Source organism: Trichosurus vulpecula, chromosome 5, assembly GCF_011100635.1.
Source record: "Trichosurus vulpecula isolate mTriVul1 chromosome 5, mTriVul1.pri, whole genome shotgun sequence".
In the NCBI taxonomy this organism is placed as follows: Eukaryota; Metazoa; Chordata; class Mammalia; order Diprotodontia; family Phalangeridae; genus Trichosurus; species Trichosurus vulpecula.
Genome location: NC_050577.1, coordinates 45,776,207 through 45,794,285, shown reverse-complemented (window position 1 = coordinate 45,794,285; position 18,079 = coordinate 45,776,207). Strand labels below are relative to the sequence as shown.

The following is an 18,079-nucleotide window of genomic DNA, read 5'->3' as shown; positions in this document are numbered from 1 at the left end:
GCAGTATCTACAGATGCTTGCGATGGAGCTGACACAGGAAAGGATTTTCAAACAACTCCATGGTACAGAAGTTTCTCACTGAGAACCATGATAATACTTTTATCTAAATCATTCCTTTCTTTGCACTTTTCAGAAGTGACCATCTTTACATTACATACCCAGAGGATAGGTAAAGAACACACTAATTACACTTGTTGAATTACAAATCGAAAAGCTGGCCCACAGGAATGGGAAATTGACTGGCTTGTTTATGTTCCGAAGGACAAGAACCCAGCTGCTGGGTCCACTGTTCTACACATCCACTGAACTCTATGAGTAAACCCAGGGCATTGTGCGAACAAGGACACTAAGCTAGGAAGCTAGCATTTACGCTATGCTTTTAAGTTTGCAAAGCACTTTAATCCCTACAACAACTCTGGGAGGTAGCTGCTATTATTACTATCGCATTTTACAGATAAGGAAACTTAGGCAGACAGTGATTAGGTGACTTGTCCAGGGTCACACAGCCAGTAAGTATCTGAGACAGGATTCTAACTGAGCTCTTCCTGACTTCAGGTCCCATGCTGTGTCATAAAGAATATGTGTTATGTTCTGCTATGCACATGACATGCTTTTTTTTTTCTTACTTTGTATTTAAGTTTCAATATTTAAGTTTAGGATATGTTTGTTTCTTTTCTTTATTCTGTATTTGCGTTCTGGCCCTTGAGTCTAAAATAAAATTTAAAAAAAAATGTGAAAGACAGCATGGTGTGTTGTTGTTCAGTTGTTGTCAGTCACATCTGACTTTTCGTGACCCCATTTGGGGTTTTCTTGGCAAAGATACTGGAGTGGTTTGCCATTTCTTTCTCCAGATCATTTTACAGATGAGGAAACTGACGCAAACAGGGTGAAGTGACTTGCCCAGGGTCACACAGCTAGTCAGTGTCTGAGATCAGATTTGAACTCAAGAAGATGAGTCTTCCTGAATCCAGGCCAGCACTCTATCCATTGCATCACCTAGCTGCCCCACCACGGTGCAGCAAAAAAGAAACTGGCCTGTGAAATAGGGATCTCTACTTTAAACTTTGCCACTAACCAGCCGTCTGAGTTTGTCATTCTGCCCCAAATGAATCTACCATGATCCTTAAAAAATCAGAGTGGGACAAGACCTGGGAAGTCATCAAGCCCATCAAGCTAAAGACACGAAGGCCAGAGAGGGTAAGTTATGTGCCCAGGGTAACACAGCTAAGTGTCTGAATTCAACTCATCCCAACTTCAAGTCCATTACTCCATCAACTATAGCATCCAGCCAATTCATTTCAGTGACTTCGCTTTCCACCATCAAAATCTCTAACAACACACACTCACATGGGACTTCAAGATTTATGAGACCCTCAAGAGACATCACATTCATTAAAAGGCCCCACTTTTAAAATTTACTTTAAATCCACAATGTAATAAGGAGGAAGGAGGAGGAAGAGAGGAAAAAGAAAAGGAAGAGAAAGAAGAAGGTAAACTTATGTGACCCTGGGCAAATCATTTAACCTCTGTTTGCCTGAGTTTCCTCAACCATAAAATCAGGAGCATAACAGTATCTGTTGCTCAGGGTGATAATAGGAATAAAATGAGATATTTGTAAGGCACTTAGCACAGTGCCTGGCAATAGTAACTATTATCATTATCATTACTACTATTACATCTAATGGGTACCCAGATATTTCCCAAGGGTCTTTAAAATCTGTATAAAAAGCCATGCTTTCTAGTCGTTAGACATGGGCAGGGCCTTTTACACATTCATTTATTGTCTTGCTAGTCTAGACACTCTGCTTTCTTATCTAATCATGGAAACCTGTGAAAATAAAAGTTAACATGATATTTGTTTTTCAAGGGTAAAAGGTCTGATGTATTCCAAAGCAGATCACATGTAAAGATAGCCTTTGCACATTTTTGTAGGCAGCTCCCTTTCCTGCTTATCATACCCTTATTCCATGTGACCACTCAAAGGTTCCAGGAAAAAGAGGAGATTGTGATTAAATGAGAAATAAGGGACAGTAGAACTGATCAGCTAGCACATACTCACTCGTTTGCCTCTCACAAATCCTCCATGAGAAACAAGGAAATTAACAGACTTCCTTCCTTGTTATTTTTTAAGACTATTCTCCAAGGGAATGGGCAAATGCCAATGTGTTTTAGAAACGGAAGCAGAGGGCAACAAGAAGATGTAAAGGGAAAATGTCTGGTTCGACGTATGACACGTGTCACTGAACAGGGTGGCGGCAGATGCCAACGGGTAAGGCATAAGGCAGGGCAAAATACATACTCAGCTCTTTGACACAGTCATTAACAAGCTGTTGCTCCTTTTCCTCGTAAGTGATTGTTTCGGTCTTCAGTTGGCAGGCCTGTACAAAACGGAATCACATGTTCCACGGTTATGACTTAGCTGCTCACTGTTACATGGTCTGTCAAACACAGATGTACAGAACTACCAGTCTGGGGGCTGTCTATGCAAACCTCCAGCTGCCATCTTGTAGTTATATTTGAGAAAGGCTCCTCTATAACACATCCCTACCTATGGATCCCTCTACCTGAAAGAGCCAGCAAAGTCCCTCTCTTCCCCTTACTAGTGAATGCATCACAAAGGTACTTTTACTGAATAAAGAACAGATAATGAAATTGTACCATTGAGACAACACAATGTTGGAAAAGGGTACAAGCTAAAAGGGAGCTTTGAGGTCATCCAATCCAATCCCCTTCATTCAGAGATGAGGAGACCGAGGCCAGGACAGCGATGAGCATCTCGCTCAAGGTCACATGCCTGCTCCTTCCTCCTTATTACATTGTGGATTTAAAGTAAATTTTAAAATTCAATGCTCTTTATGTTGTACCAAGGGAACGGGATAGATAACCTAGTTATATGGTCTCACCTCACATACATATATTTAGTGAAATTAGACACAACTCAGATCTGTAAAAATCCACAGGCAGGAGAAATAGGTTTGAAGACACTGCTCCTTGAGGGTAGGAACTATTTCCTTTATGTCTTTGGCTCTATGGCATCTAATGGTGCCTGGCGCATAGTAGGTGTTTATTAGTGCTTAGTGACTGATAAACAGGATTGAAAATTCTTGGTGACATGATCAACACGCGATCTGCACCAGTTCTCACCATTTCTCCTTAAACATTAAGAGGGAAAAGCCACCATTGAACTTGCCCTGATGGCTTTGGCCATAACTTTTGCCACCATATTTCAATTTCTTACTGCTCTGTTGTTGGCATATTATAATGTAGCATATGCTGAAATAGTCTAATAATGTTACATATCATGTTACATTAAATCATCATCACAACTCTATACTTGTCATTACAATATATATTAAAATAGCACAATATACTTTATATTATATTATATTATATTACATAAGACATCAACATAGCGCTCTGCACTTGTCATATTATGATATGATATCACGGTATATCCTATTATACCATAGCGCTCTGTACTGGTCACATTATATCATTCATTCCTCTCTAGGTTGTACTACTGACTCATCTCCACAGCATTTTGTCTACTCTTTGTCCATCCTTTCTTTCCTCCCTCCTCCTCCCACCTCCACTTTTCAGCTCCCTTTTGTGGTCTTCCCCCATTAGCACGTGGGCTCTTTGAGCATAGTCATGGTCTCCTTCTGCTTAAATTCATAGCATTTAAGCAGAGTGATCAATCAAGAAATGTGTGTTGACTTGACTTCTCTGCTATAATCATTTATGCTTCTCTCTCCTATCAGATTCTAAACTCCTTAAAGACAGATACTAGAAGGCAGAGTTACAAGAAAAAAAAATTCATTTTTGCAAGTTCTATGCCAAACATCTGGGAGGTAATAAATGAATGTTTGTAGAATTGGCCTTTCCCTCCACTAAGAAATGAATATGCTTTCTACCAGTTGATGAGGAAAGTGACTTTGAGTTCATGACTCATGCCAGAACCTAATATGGTTACTCTCTTCTGGAAATGCACGCGATTTGTTTTTAATTAATATTTCATAAGATGATTTTTATATGGGCACCATTTTATATATCTATGTATGCATATATATCTAAATATGTATTTATTAATTTCATATTTATGTTGTACATAATTTGGTATGGACTTATTGTCTCCCCCATTGAATAGGAGTCAATTTTTTTTCCTTGTACTTGTATCCAAAACTCCTAGCTCCAGTACCTGGTGCATAGTAGGCTCTTAATAAGTACTTCATCAAATGATTGTCCAGAGATGCATATCACAACCCCCTGCACTTTCGCATGGGGTCCATTAGTTTCTGTGGCTGAAAAAACTCATCAACTGGTAGTGATCTTGTGGCGATAAGTCTCTCTGAACTTATCTGGGTGACCCTGGCAAAGTGTCTCAACCTCTCAATCTCAGATTTCTCATCTATAAAATAGAGATAACGATACCTGCTTTTGCTGACTCACATGGTTGTTTTTAAGTGTCAAAAGAGATAATAGTGAGTGGAAGGTACCCTATAGATTGTAAACCACCAAAGAAGCACAATCCAATCAGCATTTAGTAAACAGCTGTTAGGTGTGAAGCATACAACAGGTGAGAAGCAGCCTGCCATAGGATTCAGAAGAGCCAGCCTCATACTCAAGAAGACTTAGGTCTAAGCCCATCCTCTAATACATACTGTCTGTGTGACCCTGGGAATATCATTCAACCTCTCAGCACCCCAAGAAACACTCTAAGATTATAAACTGCAAAATGAATGCTAATGAGGAAGTCATTTCATCCCTGGGAGCTACTATTAAAAAAAAAGTACAAAGTACTATATTAGGCACTGAGGATATAAAGACAAAAATTAAAAAACAAAACAAAATACACCCACAGTCTGGGTCATCAAGGAACCTACTTTCTACTGGTTAGGATGGGAGGAAGGAGTACCACAAACACAATGGAATTTGAAGAAGGAGATAGCAATAACAACTCAGGGGATCAGGAAAGGCTTCCTGTAAGAGGTGTCAGGGATTATTAGCAAGGCTGCTCCTTGAACAAAAATCACAAAGCCTATTCTATCACTAAGCCACAACTTCCTGGTTACACAGGATTTGCAAGAATTTGTGGTCTACCAACAAAGCTTTCAAGAACCTGGGGGCACCTCTACACTACAATGAGTCTGGGATTAACAGATCAGACAAATGATAGATGATATTATTAATGACGGATTTAAGTTGACTAATTATCCTTAGTCACGTGTAGGTGACTTTCTGAGATGTTTATTTGGTGGCTATGTACAAGACCACGGCTGACATTGGCACAATATTTGCTCTCCCAAGATAAGTAGAACCCTTGTGAAAGGCGATAAGGGGACGGAGGACTTCACCTCTGATCTAAGTACAACATTCTCTTCTTCAAGGTCTTTCAGTTTCTTTTGAAGAGAATCCAGATGAAAATAATTCTGGACGGAGGATGAAGACTCATTTCTCTTCAACCTGGTTTAGGAAAAAAAAAAAAAGAAATAATGAAATGTTACTGCACTATGATGATCAACGAATATGATGACTACAGAGAAGCATGAAAGAATTACACAAACTGATTAGAAGTAAAGGAAGCAAAATCAGGAGAACAAGCTACATAATGAACACGACGACAAAACAATGAAGCTTCACTACAGACCAATTATAGACCAAGACTAATAAGCTTGGCCTCAAATAAGCACCTCCCCTAACTTCTTTGCCAAGGTGGGGGACTACGGATATGCAACAGTTAATAGAGTGTTTTTTTGGAGATACTGTCTAGTTATGCTGAACTGTTTTTCCCTCTTTTTTATTCTTTGTTATGGGAGATGGTTCTGTGGGTGGGGAGTGATAGAAAAGGTAGCAGTCAAAATTTATTTGAAGATGAAATCATGACAAATTATTCAGGGGTAGGGGGAGGGCATTAATTTGCAGTCCACCTACATTTCTTTCCACTATCTTAGCAAATAGCAAAGGAAGGTTCTATTGACAGAAAGGGGAAGGAAATAAGCATGTATTAAGTATCTACTGTGTACCCGGCACCGTGCCTTTACGAATGTTATCTCAAGAAATCTTCAGGTATAAAAATAACCATTCCTTTACTCTTTATGAATACAATCTTTACTTACAGGTTTGTAAATATGTAAGCCTCAATATTTCCCTCTTTCCTAGAGTCGTAATTCAGGTGGGCTTCACCAATACAGCTAATGTCTTGAGACTCCCACAACCTGAAGCAAGCAGCTCAGTGGTAACTAGGGGCTTGGCTGCCAAGAGATCAGGTGGACAGAAGAAAACCCCAACTGTGGTCCTGAGGGGCAACTATGCTATCTCTATGCTGCCTCACAACACAGCCATTTCTAAAATCTAATTATTTAGCCCCAGGTGCCATTCACTCATGGGCTAGGTTTGCTCATTTTATTTTCAAGGCCTACTCCACATTGGAGAGGAAACATGGAATTGTACATTGAATAAAGAGCTGGCTTTGGCATCCATAAGATACAGACTGGCCGTGTGACCACGAACAAGTCCATTAACCTCTCAGAACACTCTCTGAGACTCTGAGTTGAGGAATAGGAACTCATCTGCAGTAGTAGATAGTTTCTTCACTTAGAGTTCCCTATATTAATGAAATCACAGCTCTAGTAAAGTCCAAATTCATATTTTAAGTTTCTACTTAAAAATATTCTTTATCCTAGGAAAAAGAAACAAATATCTATTTTATCGCTTTAGTTCCATATCCCCCAGCCCCAAATTAAATCAGTCCAACTGGAGAATCATAAATAGAGCTCATCTAATCCAGCCCCCTCATCTTACAGATGAGGAAACTGAGACCAGAGGGGTTAGGGGCTTGGCAGGTACAGCATTTAAACCCAGATTTTATGACTAGATGTTTAGACCAAGTGACCACCATCCATCCCTCACCCTGAAACAACCCTTTTACTAATGTATTTGATTTCACCCTCTGCTTCCCCCAAAGTATCAAAGTATTATCAGCTTTGTGTTCCAGGGCCAGGCTGTTAACTTACGGCGTTGAGCAGACAGACTCGGGCTCGCTCTCTTCAGCAGCACTGGTGTAGAACTGAAGTAGTTCATCCTTCATAGACAATTCATGACGTAACTGAGATACCTGAATTGGGGGAGGAATCATGGGTTTCTCTCAGTTTTCAGGAGAAGTGCTTTAAGGATCAAATCCCATTGATACTCAAATTTCCCATATTATCCCAAACCTTCCCAGTAGTCATTTACTAATTAGTCAAAACCAATAGTTTCATCTACATACAACTGACCCACTACTTACTTAATATGTGCACCCTCCCTATACTAAGCATTGGGATGCACAGAAAAAGGAGAAACAGTCCCTGCCCTCAAGGAGCCTACATTCCAATGGCAGAAGCTCTGGTATAATTACAGTTATCCCTTCTACATCGTGGAGGTTAGAGGTGCGGTGTCTTCTGTGGTCTGGAAAATCCACGTAAAATTTTTTTGGCCCTCCCTTCATACCAGAGAAGAAGTCTGAATTATTATGGCATTAAAAGATAAAATATGTTGATACTATACAATACTATACATATATTTTATGCATTTCTGAGTTTCTAAACTTTTTCTTTGTCATCTGCTGGTCTTCGCATGTCATTTGCAGCTTCTGCAAAACTCTCAAAAAACTTCCTATTTAATTTTTTATGCCAGGTGGCAATATATCAAAACCACAATGGGGAAAGTTGCAATGTAGAAGAGATACTGTAGATACATTCAAGACAGATACATAGTAGATATAAGGTAGTCTTTGAGGGGGTCCTAATGGCTGGGGGGGACCAGGAAAGGCCTCCAGCAGGGATACAGACCAGCCACAAATGTCTCTCCATCTCTATTTTAAGAACAACTGACTAATTTCATGGAGAGAAAGTTGATCTCATTTAAGAAACATCAAACCACCTTTCACCTGAGTTCATTTTTGCTTACGTTAATGATAATAACGTAATAATAATTATGTTAATAAGATTGGGAGGGGGCATAAAAGGGCAATGGCAGATTCTGACATACAGCTAGGTACCAATTAGGGTGAATAACTAATCCTTTAAGTGTCTGTATATGTTCAAATTAATAGTATGTGAAGTCATAGTTATGTAAAATATGGTCATTGGCTCCAGCCCAATGGAAATATGGAGGACAAATTTAATAATGTGATCACATGGGGAGAGGGTTGAAAACATACCACTGACTAATCAATCAATCTGTAAGCATTCATTAAGTGACAACTGTGTACTAGATATTTGCCTAGGTGCTGTGGATACACATGCAAAGGTGGGAAACTCTTTGCCCTCAAGGCGATTATATTGTATGATAGTTTCATAATATTGGACCATAAATAATAAATGGAACTTTTCCTAGGTATTCCCTTAGGTCCTGTTGGTTGGTTGGTTGTTGTCCTTTGTTCTTGACGAGGACCAAAATGACATCATGATGTTGGAGTCAAGGTACAATGTGTCCAGTTGTGGCTGATCAGACCAACAGGAGCTCAGAAGACTCTACCACAGATCAGGCACAAATAATCCACGTGAATATTTGGGGAAGAGATGTCTCTAAATTTGTGAATCTCATGTTTCTTTTGAGCTACTGCAATTCTCCTTAGGCACTATAGATACAAACCCAAAGGGGAGAAAGTCTCTGCCCTCAAGCAGTTTACATCCCACCATGACACTATAATATCCAGCCATATATCTGGGCTTTCCATGCTTGATGGTCTTACCTCTTCCCGGATATGATCTACTTGTTCCTCAAGCAGCTCATTCCTCTCCGTTAGAGTTTTGTTCTTCTTCAACAACGACTGGCCAATCCGAGCAGCTAATTCTAAATCCCGTTCTTTCTGTTACAGATAAAAGGGAAAGAGAATATGATGCGAGACCCTTCCCCTCACTTAGTCACCAGCATTGAATCCTCCCAAAGAACTTCCTCCCCCCAACCCCTACCCTCAAATAGATTTTTGTGAAAGCACAGAGGGAAAAATCCTATATTAAAATAGCAACTGATTATTCACTGTTCATTTCTATTATTTAATACCCCTCAAATAGATCCCTACACATAATACAGAAAAGCTGACATTTATCTGTCTACCTGAGGCACAAACTTGAAAGGAAGGTCTTGAGATCAATTGTAAAATCTATTTTCGTTTCTAAAGATTAGATTTCTGTTAATAACTTTTATGGGGGTGGCCCCTTTCACCCCATTTTTTTTCTTGAACAAATCCAGAATATTCCAGTAAGAGAGCCAAGCTCTGATATAAGGATGTGGACTAGGGATATAAGGACCATGTTATGCTAAGGTTTTTGTCTATACAGCTCTTACTATATTCTTTGGAACCAAAACGTCTAGAGATACCTAAGAATTTTGTTTTCAACTGCAAGTCATTAAATTTTATGAGTTTCAAGAAATGTTTAAAATGAGAACATAAAAATCTTAATTTCCAATAGTCAGCCTACAGTATTAGTTCAAACAAAAATTGTTAAGAATATACATTTCTGAGGTTCATGTGGCCACTTGAAGCCCAAGAGAATGCAAAGGAATGTACTTAATTTTATAAAGCCACTAGGTTGCTATTAAATCAAGCAGTTGCCTGGATACCAATATCCAGCTGACAAATGCCACTACAGATGGGAACTCAGGCCCTGAATATCACATCTGCATTCTGGAAACAATGTGGGTTCTAAAGGCTGGGCTCAGGAGAATCAATCAATCAACAATCATTTATTAAATCCTAATATCAGGCACAGTGCTAAGCACTGGGGAAATAACAAAATACAAAACAGCCCCTGCCCTCAAGGCACTTACATTCTAATGGCAGAGGTAACATATACATAAATTGGCACATACACAGTCAACACAGAAAAGATGTTGGGGGGCCTTAGAAGTTGAGAGGACAGTAAACTAGGAGAGCTAAATAGCCAAAGCTCTGGGATTCACTCTTAAGCTTGTATACAGCCACACTGCAATTTCTAGGTAAGAAAAATGGCAGCTCCCTGAGGGAAATATTTTAATGGCTTTTACTAATTCTGAACTGAATGCTATGTCTCAGCGTTAAACAATTAAGCAACTGACCCACAACCTTCCACAAAGGTCTTACTCAATGATTGTGGCATGGAGATAACAGCAGGACATCATCTCAGACAGGCCTTCACAAACTGGAAGTTTTTTTAGCTAGAGGCTAGGCAACAGACTGCGTCCCTGCTGCCTCCCCAGACTAAATACAAAAGGATTCCAGGTGATAAGGGAAAGGGAAGAAGCATTTATTGAGTGCCTACTATGTGCCAAACAGTGGGCTAAGCACTTTAAAGAGATCTTATTTTATTTAGCCTTGGTAAAGTTTTTTGGATATTAACTACTGAGGAAAGAGATAAAAATGTAATAGGGTCCTCAGTCTCCCTCTACTTCCTTAACTATGAGATAGCAAAGTAGAAGAAAAGGGGACAGAAGGAGCTAAATATTATATGGTTTTTAACCTACCTACATAAGAAATTTTAATTTTGACATTTTTAATACATAATCTTTGGGCAATGGAACAATGAGGCAGATTTATTGGGAAAGATTGGTTCATGTCCATGATAACTAACTCACATCAGAGGTTCCCAAACTTATTTGGCCTACTGCCCCCTTTAAAAAAAAATCACTCAGTGGCCCGCCACCAGAAATCTACTTTCTTTAACCCTTTAAAGGTTGGGGTTGGGTTTTTTTTTTTTTTTTGAAATTTGCATCATTTCAAAAAACTATAAAATATTTTTTTTGAAATCATGCATCTTAAATTTAATAATTTATTGTAAAATTGTGGGTTTTTTCCTGCATTGAAATTTTGATGATTCAATATTGCATCACATAACAGTATAGTATTATACTGTAAGCAAGTCATTACATCCACATATTCCTGCCAATGCATGTTGGACTTCCCAACAACGCACGACATGATCACCTGCCAACACTTGCTTGTTAAGACCTGTTGGCAGACTTGACCAATGATCAGTTATAACTTTAATCACTATGACTTTAACTCTGTTACATAATACATGAAACATGTATGAACTGTTTTTCAAAATTTTATGTTTTCTTCTTTCCTTATGCTTCCACCACCCCCTTATTTTTATTCAATGCCCCCTAACTGCACCCAAGGCTACTACCAACCCCCTGGACAGTTCTAGCACCCCCCATGAGGCAGTATTACCCACTTTGGGAACCTATGCATGTGAAACCAAAAGACAAAGAAGTTGCCCTTATATCTATATCTAGAGGTTCTCCCCCAGAAAAGGGAATAAAAATACTGGCATAGTTGGCATCATTGTGAACCCAAAGCCAACGAGAAACATACTCTCACAAGACACTTGGTCATCTTGCCTTGCACATCCATGTATATAATAGAAGAGTAGATGAAATGTATAGAAAAAAAAAACCAAAATGTTCACAGGATCAGAGTTCTAGGGTGAAGGGGACCTCAGAGGCCATACTGCCCAACCCTTTCATTATGCAGATTAGGAAATTGAGGCCTAGGGAGGTTAAGGGGTAGTAAGCATCAAGGGTGGAATTTCAAACTAGGACCATTTCGTTATAAAGGCAGAAATGCTTCTATTGTTCTGGAGCTGTAGGGTCTGTAGCAATATCTATTCTAGAAGATGAAGTAGTAATAAAAGTCTATGAAGAAAATGGCAAGATCCTAAGGCACACAACCTGATTCCTGGTGACTTTCATGCCCAGAGAAGGATGACCCAAAAATACATGGGAAAACCTAGTTTGGCATGAAGAAATGAGAGGTTGCAAAGACTTGCAGATCACTTGGCAGGCTCATAATTTGGATATCATAAACACCTTTGTTAAGAAGTGAATTGGGGGCAGCTAGGTGCCGTAGTGAGTAAAGTACCAGCCCTGGAGTCAGGAGGACCTAAGTTCAAATGTGAACTCAGACACTTGGCATTTACTAGCTACGTGACCTTGGGCAAGTCACTTAACCGCAACTGCCTTCCCTCCTCCCCTAAAAAAAAAAACAAGAAGTGAGTTAAAAGGTACTGGGTGTGGTGAACACACTACCCCAATATAAAAAAAAAATTAAATTGCTAATCATTTGAAAGAAATGAAACAAATAGCACTCATTTCAGAATCAGCTATCTCTGTACAAAGTCAAATTTACTGATTGCAAAGGACAAAAGTCAACATGAATACCAAATCAGAAGAACGTCTGAAGATAAGATGCCACGTGCTTGGTGTATTTAAACAAATCTATTGGCTCTACTTCTTTTTTTTAAAGTAAGAAAGATGACAACTCCCTGTGGGAGGTATAACCACTGATTTTAGTGGCCTTTGCTAAATCAGAATTTGAATGATATGCTCACAGTGTAAAATAATTAAGCAATTTTTGAAATTTTTAAAATAAGCTTGCATTCATCTTTTATTTTTCTCTATAGCCATTTCCTCAACCATAAAGTGCATATAATAATAGCATCTATCCTCCAAAACTGTTGTGAGGAACAAAAGAGATGATATTTGAAAAGTACTTAAGACAGTGCTTGACACACAGCACGCATTAAATAAATGTTTTATTTTTCTATCCCCCTCCCAAAAACCATCTGCATATGATAAAACTGAAACAGGACAACAAACAGATACAATGTAGAAGAAATGGGCTGACATTTTTACAACGATCTATACTTCGCAGTAACAGGAATGAGACCAAGTAATTTGGTCTCTATGATCCAGTGTGGTAATGATACTTTAAAGGATTAAATCAGAAAGCTTAATCAAATAAAGAAAGAAGAAACCTGTCTCTGTGTTGCATGGCATTCAGTGTTAAAGGTACTCAGATCAATTTGAGGATACTTCAAAGAGGGGAAGAGTCTCCCAAAATTAAAAAATCACAGGCTATGTTTTACTTTTTATAAAAAGGCAGCCAAAGAAGACATTGACAACTACAAACGATATGTATGCCTCTCCACCTAGATAACACTACAACGTCATTATAAAATCTTTAGAAGAATGGTCTCTGAATGTATAGAATGCATCCTCAATGAAACATGAGAAGGAAACGGGCTGACTTTCTGGAGATGACTTTCTGCAAGAGACCACAACTTTACAGTCACATAGAAACATGACTGCAGAGAAATGTAGAAAATTAGATCCTTCTGTGTTTATCATTTATTGATTTTTTTAAAAGCATCTGACTCAATAAAATGCAGTCTTGAAGACACTGCTCAGAAAAAGGGATCTCCCCAAGCACATAGAGCAAATCGCTATGACACAGGCAAATACAAAGACCACAATCCAGTGGGTATTGGAATGAGGGAAAGTGACGAACAAGGAATCATACTGTCATCCAAGATGCTTGCCAATGGCACAAAATGTGCCCCATGCAAAGACTTCAAACCAAAGAATTCCCTCCTCATTTCAAGGTTCTCCAACTGCTCCTATTTAAAGATGACACTGAATCCCTAGGTATAAACGCCCAAAAGATAAAGCCTCATCCATGAAATTCACAATGAAGTAAAGCAGTAGCTCATTGTAAACAAAGAAGATGAGAAACACAAAGAATTCAGACTTTGACAGACAGCCAGAAGAACATGGGTCTTGGTGGCATATTCATATTATAGACTGGAGAAACACTGCATCGGGGCAATCAGTTAAGCCCAAACTACCCATTGCCTCATAAGTCTTTGCTGACTTGGGAGGAATTCCAACACCTATAAAACAACACATTCTCAGGAAGAAACAAGATTACAAACTGCCTAAAGGGTAATGCAATATTAATCACTAACATTTACAAAAAGTCTGAAAGTCTACAAAGTGCCTCCTACACATGAGCTCATCTAAGCAGCACAACCCTGTGGGGAATTTCTACAGGTAGGATTATCCCCAATTTAGAGATGACAACATGAAGGATCAGAGAAGCCAAATGACTGCCCAGAGTCACAGGTGTCAGAGGTGGGATGTGAACCCAGGCCTAATGGTCAATCTAACATACATGGTGGGAACAGGTAAGACTCTGGCATTTTACAAACAAGTAAATCGGGAATGAGCTAGGTAGCACACCTAGAAAAGTGGCAAGATTTATATAACTGAAGACATGCCTAAATGAAGAAGAGGATACTTGTCCATAAAGCCAAAATAAGAGGCAACAGATGGACATGGAAATGGCATCTAAGATGTTTAAAAAAAAAAGCCACTAGCAAGGAGACAAAAGGCAGTTGCTTGCCCAAAACGACCCACAGTTGGGTCCTAGATCAATCTACATGGGGAAGAATTTTATTCAAAGTGTCCTTGGTCTCCATAATTTCCTTGCTAGCAATAATCTTGGATGGTCTTGGTGGGAACATGAGTAGTTAACTCATATCTCCCCAGTTCCATCAATATCCTAGCCTACAATAGACTCAATGGCCTGAAGCCCCCTTGAGGTCTTGATCCTTGGTCCATGATGCCCATGCCTATTGTACAAAGACTCTATGAAGGAGTTGTGAAAAGACATATACAAGAATAAAACAGGATGTGATATGATCTATATTGGATGATAAGGTGTTTGTGTTTGTGTGTGTGTGTGTGTGTGTGTGTGTGTGTGTGTACGGAGAGACAGAGACAGCAAGACAGAGAGGGTTCACATTAACTAAATCACAGATTCACCAAAGCACATACAAATTATTTCTCAGATCTTTTTATACTCATTCAATAAAACTAAGCTAATTTCTCAGCATTTCTACTCCCTTAGTCTATGTGGCACAAAGGTCTAACAATCTATCACTCTCTGTCCTTGGTTGTAAAAATGGGGGACACCTGAAGTGATATCTTCTTCTTGGATGACTTTTTCTTACCCAACTCAGACACATCTGTATCTCATCTATCTCAGTAAGTTTATCTTTATTGATTGCATTATTTATCACAAAGGACCTTTGATTGAAATGTTTCTTCATTCGTTTCTGATGTTGCTTTTCAGGGTCTGGACCTCTGGGCATCTTGTACTTAGTAACACTACCCAAATTGAGTCTGTGAGTGAATTTAAGCTCTCACCTATCCATTAATCTACCAACAACCTGAGAACCATTTAAGGGGCTGGGGCTGGCTAACCTTTGGTGAATATCTACAGGGTGCCAAATTCCATTTCCTAACACAGATGTGCTCCTCCTAGATCAAATTCAAGGCAGCAGCACATCAAACATTTCTACCCTAGTCCACTGGGAATTTGGCATGACAGGGTTGTGACATTGAAAAAAAGCACAAAGTACATGCATATGGATTGTCTCACTGGTTCCTCTAATGAGTGAAATGGGAAGCACCCTTTCAGTAGATGACTGTCCCCAACACATAGCACAGTGACTGGTATATGTGGCAGGTGCTTAGTAAATACTTGTTAACTGATCGATTTGATGAGGGAATAGCATCAACATAATTCACCCTTACCAAGGATCCATGAGCCCCACTTAATGGTAGATCTGTCACCTACTATGGGTCAAGTTCTGGGGATATAAACACAAAAAGATCCCCAACCTCTTCAAGGTACAGTATGTTATACTGTATCAGCACATCTGTCTTAAAATATAAATTCCTTGAGAAGTTCCTTATGGTCTCTTCTCTTTAATTTAGAGAATAAATACAGTCCATTGATGATAACGAGTTCAAGAGTAGTACAAGGAAAGGCTCTTATAAGTTAGCACCCCAGGACTCAGAGGGCAGACCAAAGTGCCCATTCCCAAAAGGAATTGTGCAGGTTTTGGTCTGGGCTCTCAGCTGCAGTAGGCCCTCTCTATAACACCTGTTGATAGAGATTAAATGAATGATAAAAATTTTTATATTAATTTGAAAGGAGAGAGGAATCCTAAGTCTGACGAGAAATAAATCACTAAGAAAAGTTGCACTATAGTCTCTTAAGTTCTACTGAGGAAAAAAAAATGCTGCTTTGACTTTCTCCAATAAAATATGGGGGAAAAGTGAGAAAGAAGTACAAGAAAAAGGAATTTTTTTCCTCTTCCTTACAACTAACATGATTAGTATTTATTTCTTTAAATAAATAAACAGGAGGGGATGGATCTTCCAGGAAATCATTTGTGTATTAAACTATAATGCAAATGAGAGAACAGGATATTATGAGGAAGAGGTATTTTTTTAATTCTGAAGAACACATGAAATGCTACATTATTAGCTTATAATTTATAGTTTCCTACAGTTGCTTTTTTTTAAGTTGGTATAGCTGAGCAAAGTGATGAATCCCACTGGAGTGGGAAGTACACAGAGTGCTGCAAAGCTGACAAAGCACTTTCCTCCAAAAACGCTGTTAAGCAGTTGGGCATGCCAGCATCATGCCCACTTTATAGATGAGGACACTGAGGTTCAGAAAGGTTAAATGGTCTGCCTTGTCCACAGCTACCCAGCTAGCAAATAGACCAGAACCCAGGTCTTCTTCCTTAGCCAGTCTTGTGTGCTCCAGGGCTGTCTCTCAAAACTTGCCTTGGAGAGCATTAAATCAATTCAGAAGAGTAACTGCTGCATGTAGAGTGCGAGTGTTAAGAGTGTGTATGTGTGTGAGCATGACAGCCAGAGGGCGAAGGAAGGATTACTAAGTACTACTAGCTGCTCCTCAATCTCATCCTTCCCTCTTCTGTTCATGCCTGCCTCTCAGACATAGAGAAAAACGCTCACACATACGTACACTGTTATGAAAATGCCTTTACTATTGATATCTTTTTTTCTTTAAAGTCTCAGAATTTGAGTCCCAGAAGATCTCTACTTCTATGTTTCACTAGGGTGCAAGAAACACCCACAACAACAACAGCAGTAACAGCAAATAGCCCTCTCCCCCCACGCAGAATTTCACATAACGAACAATGACATTTTCATTACAAACAGCTCCTCCTCCTCCCCAGGTCCTCGGACAACCTTACCTCCTCAAGAAGACGTGTCACGGCATCTATATCATTGTATGTTTTAGTCATCTGGCCCACTCTCTCAGCACATAAAACTGAAACAAACAAACAAACAAAAAAAGACCATGAAACCACCACCTGGGGCATCCACTTCAGTAATTAGTGAAGGGTAACGGGAATAAGCATTTATTCAGCATCTATTACATGCCAGACACTGTGTTAAGTGCTTTTACAAATATTATCTCATGGGATCCTCACAACAACCCTGCGAGGTAGGTGCTCTTATTAGCCCATTCTACAGCTGAGGTAACTGAGGAGGGCCACCTGTCTTAAATCAGGTCATCAAGACTCAACATCATTTTTCACTTTCCAGCTACAAGAGACAAACTTTTTTCAACGAGGATGAGCTATTTTTTGGGTTTTTTTCAAAGTGTCAGGAAATCACTGCAGGGAAGTGGAAGTGGAGGTAGGGGGCAAAAGAGACCAGAAGGGCTGGATGCAGGCAGTAAAGTTTCCATGAGGAACAGGAGTGGGGCATTCAGTGATGATATATTATTCTCCATTTTTCCTCTCTCCCAAAAGAACCTGCCAAAAGAGAGGAAATTCAACAAACTGTCAATTTAAAGAGCTAAGCATGCTAATCATTGGTTTATTTTGTATTGAAATAATTTTCTCTTTTTTTTGAAGTATGCAGGAAGAAGAGGGAGAAGGGTTGGGAAAACAATGGATTCAGGGCCTTCTAGGGCATAATTTTTTGAGACATAAGCTTCACCTTCTTCATGAGGCCTTTCCTGGTCTCTCACAAACTACCTTCTATTTATCTTCTTGATACATTCATATATAATTACACATACGTACATGCAAACATACTGTCTCCCCCAAAGAGGATGAAAATTCCTTGTAGGGAGGGACTGTCTTCATTTTTATCTTTGTAACCACAGTGCCTATCCCATCATTCCTGGCATACAAAAGGCACTGCCTTCTAAGACTGGAAGAATTTAAGCCTTAGTTTAGCTTCTCCAAATATCTAAATTCAGTAATTACTCATGGGGGACATCTGAGGATTGGAGCATGTCACAAAGTCAGTGTCAAAAGCATTACTACCTGCAAAATGTTGGCCTGAAATGAGATAAGGGCTCTAAATATTTTATTAAATGCCAGTGGAGATATTGTCCTAATGAATAACCCAGGAGAAAGCAGAGCTGATAGAATGATTT

The 18,079-nt window shown here is 39.2% G+C and overlaps 1 protein-coding gene across 10 annotated transcripts in view; it reads right to left on the bottom strand.

Annotated features, from left to right (window-relative positions):
* Positions 1 to 18,079, bottom strand: part of TRAK1 (trafficking kinesin protein 1) — a 238,668-nt gene that overhangs the window by 41,200 nt on the left and 179,389 nt on the right. For all 10 annotated transcript variants that reach the window (XM_036759410.1, XM_036759409.1, XM_036759411.1 and 7 more), the window contains 5 exons: positions 16,881 to 16,957; positions 8,735 to 8,851; positions 7,014 to 7,114; positions 5,355 to 5,463; positions 2,300 to 2,378 (listed from right to left, as the gene is read on the bottom strand). In XM_036759410.1, coding sequence (XP_036615305.1) covers positions 2,300 to 2,378; positions 5,355 to 5,463; positions 7,014 to 7,114; positions 8,735 to 8,851; positions 16,881 to 16,931 — 457 coding nt within the window. In that variant the 5' untranslated portion in view covers positions 16,932 to 16,957. The remainder of the gene's footprint in view (positions 1 to 2,299; positions 2,379 to 5,354; positions 5,464 to 7,013; positions 7,115 to 8,734; positions 8,852 to 16,880; positions 16,958 to 18,079) is intronic.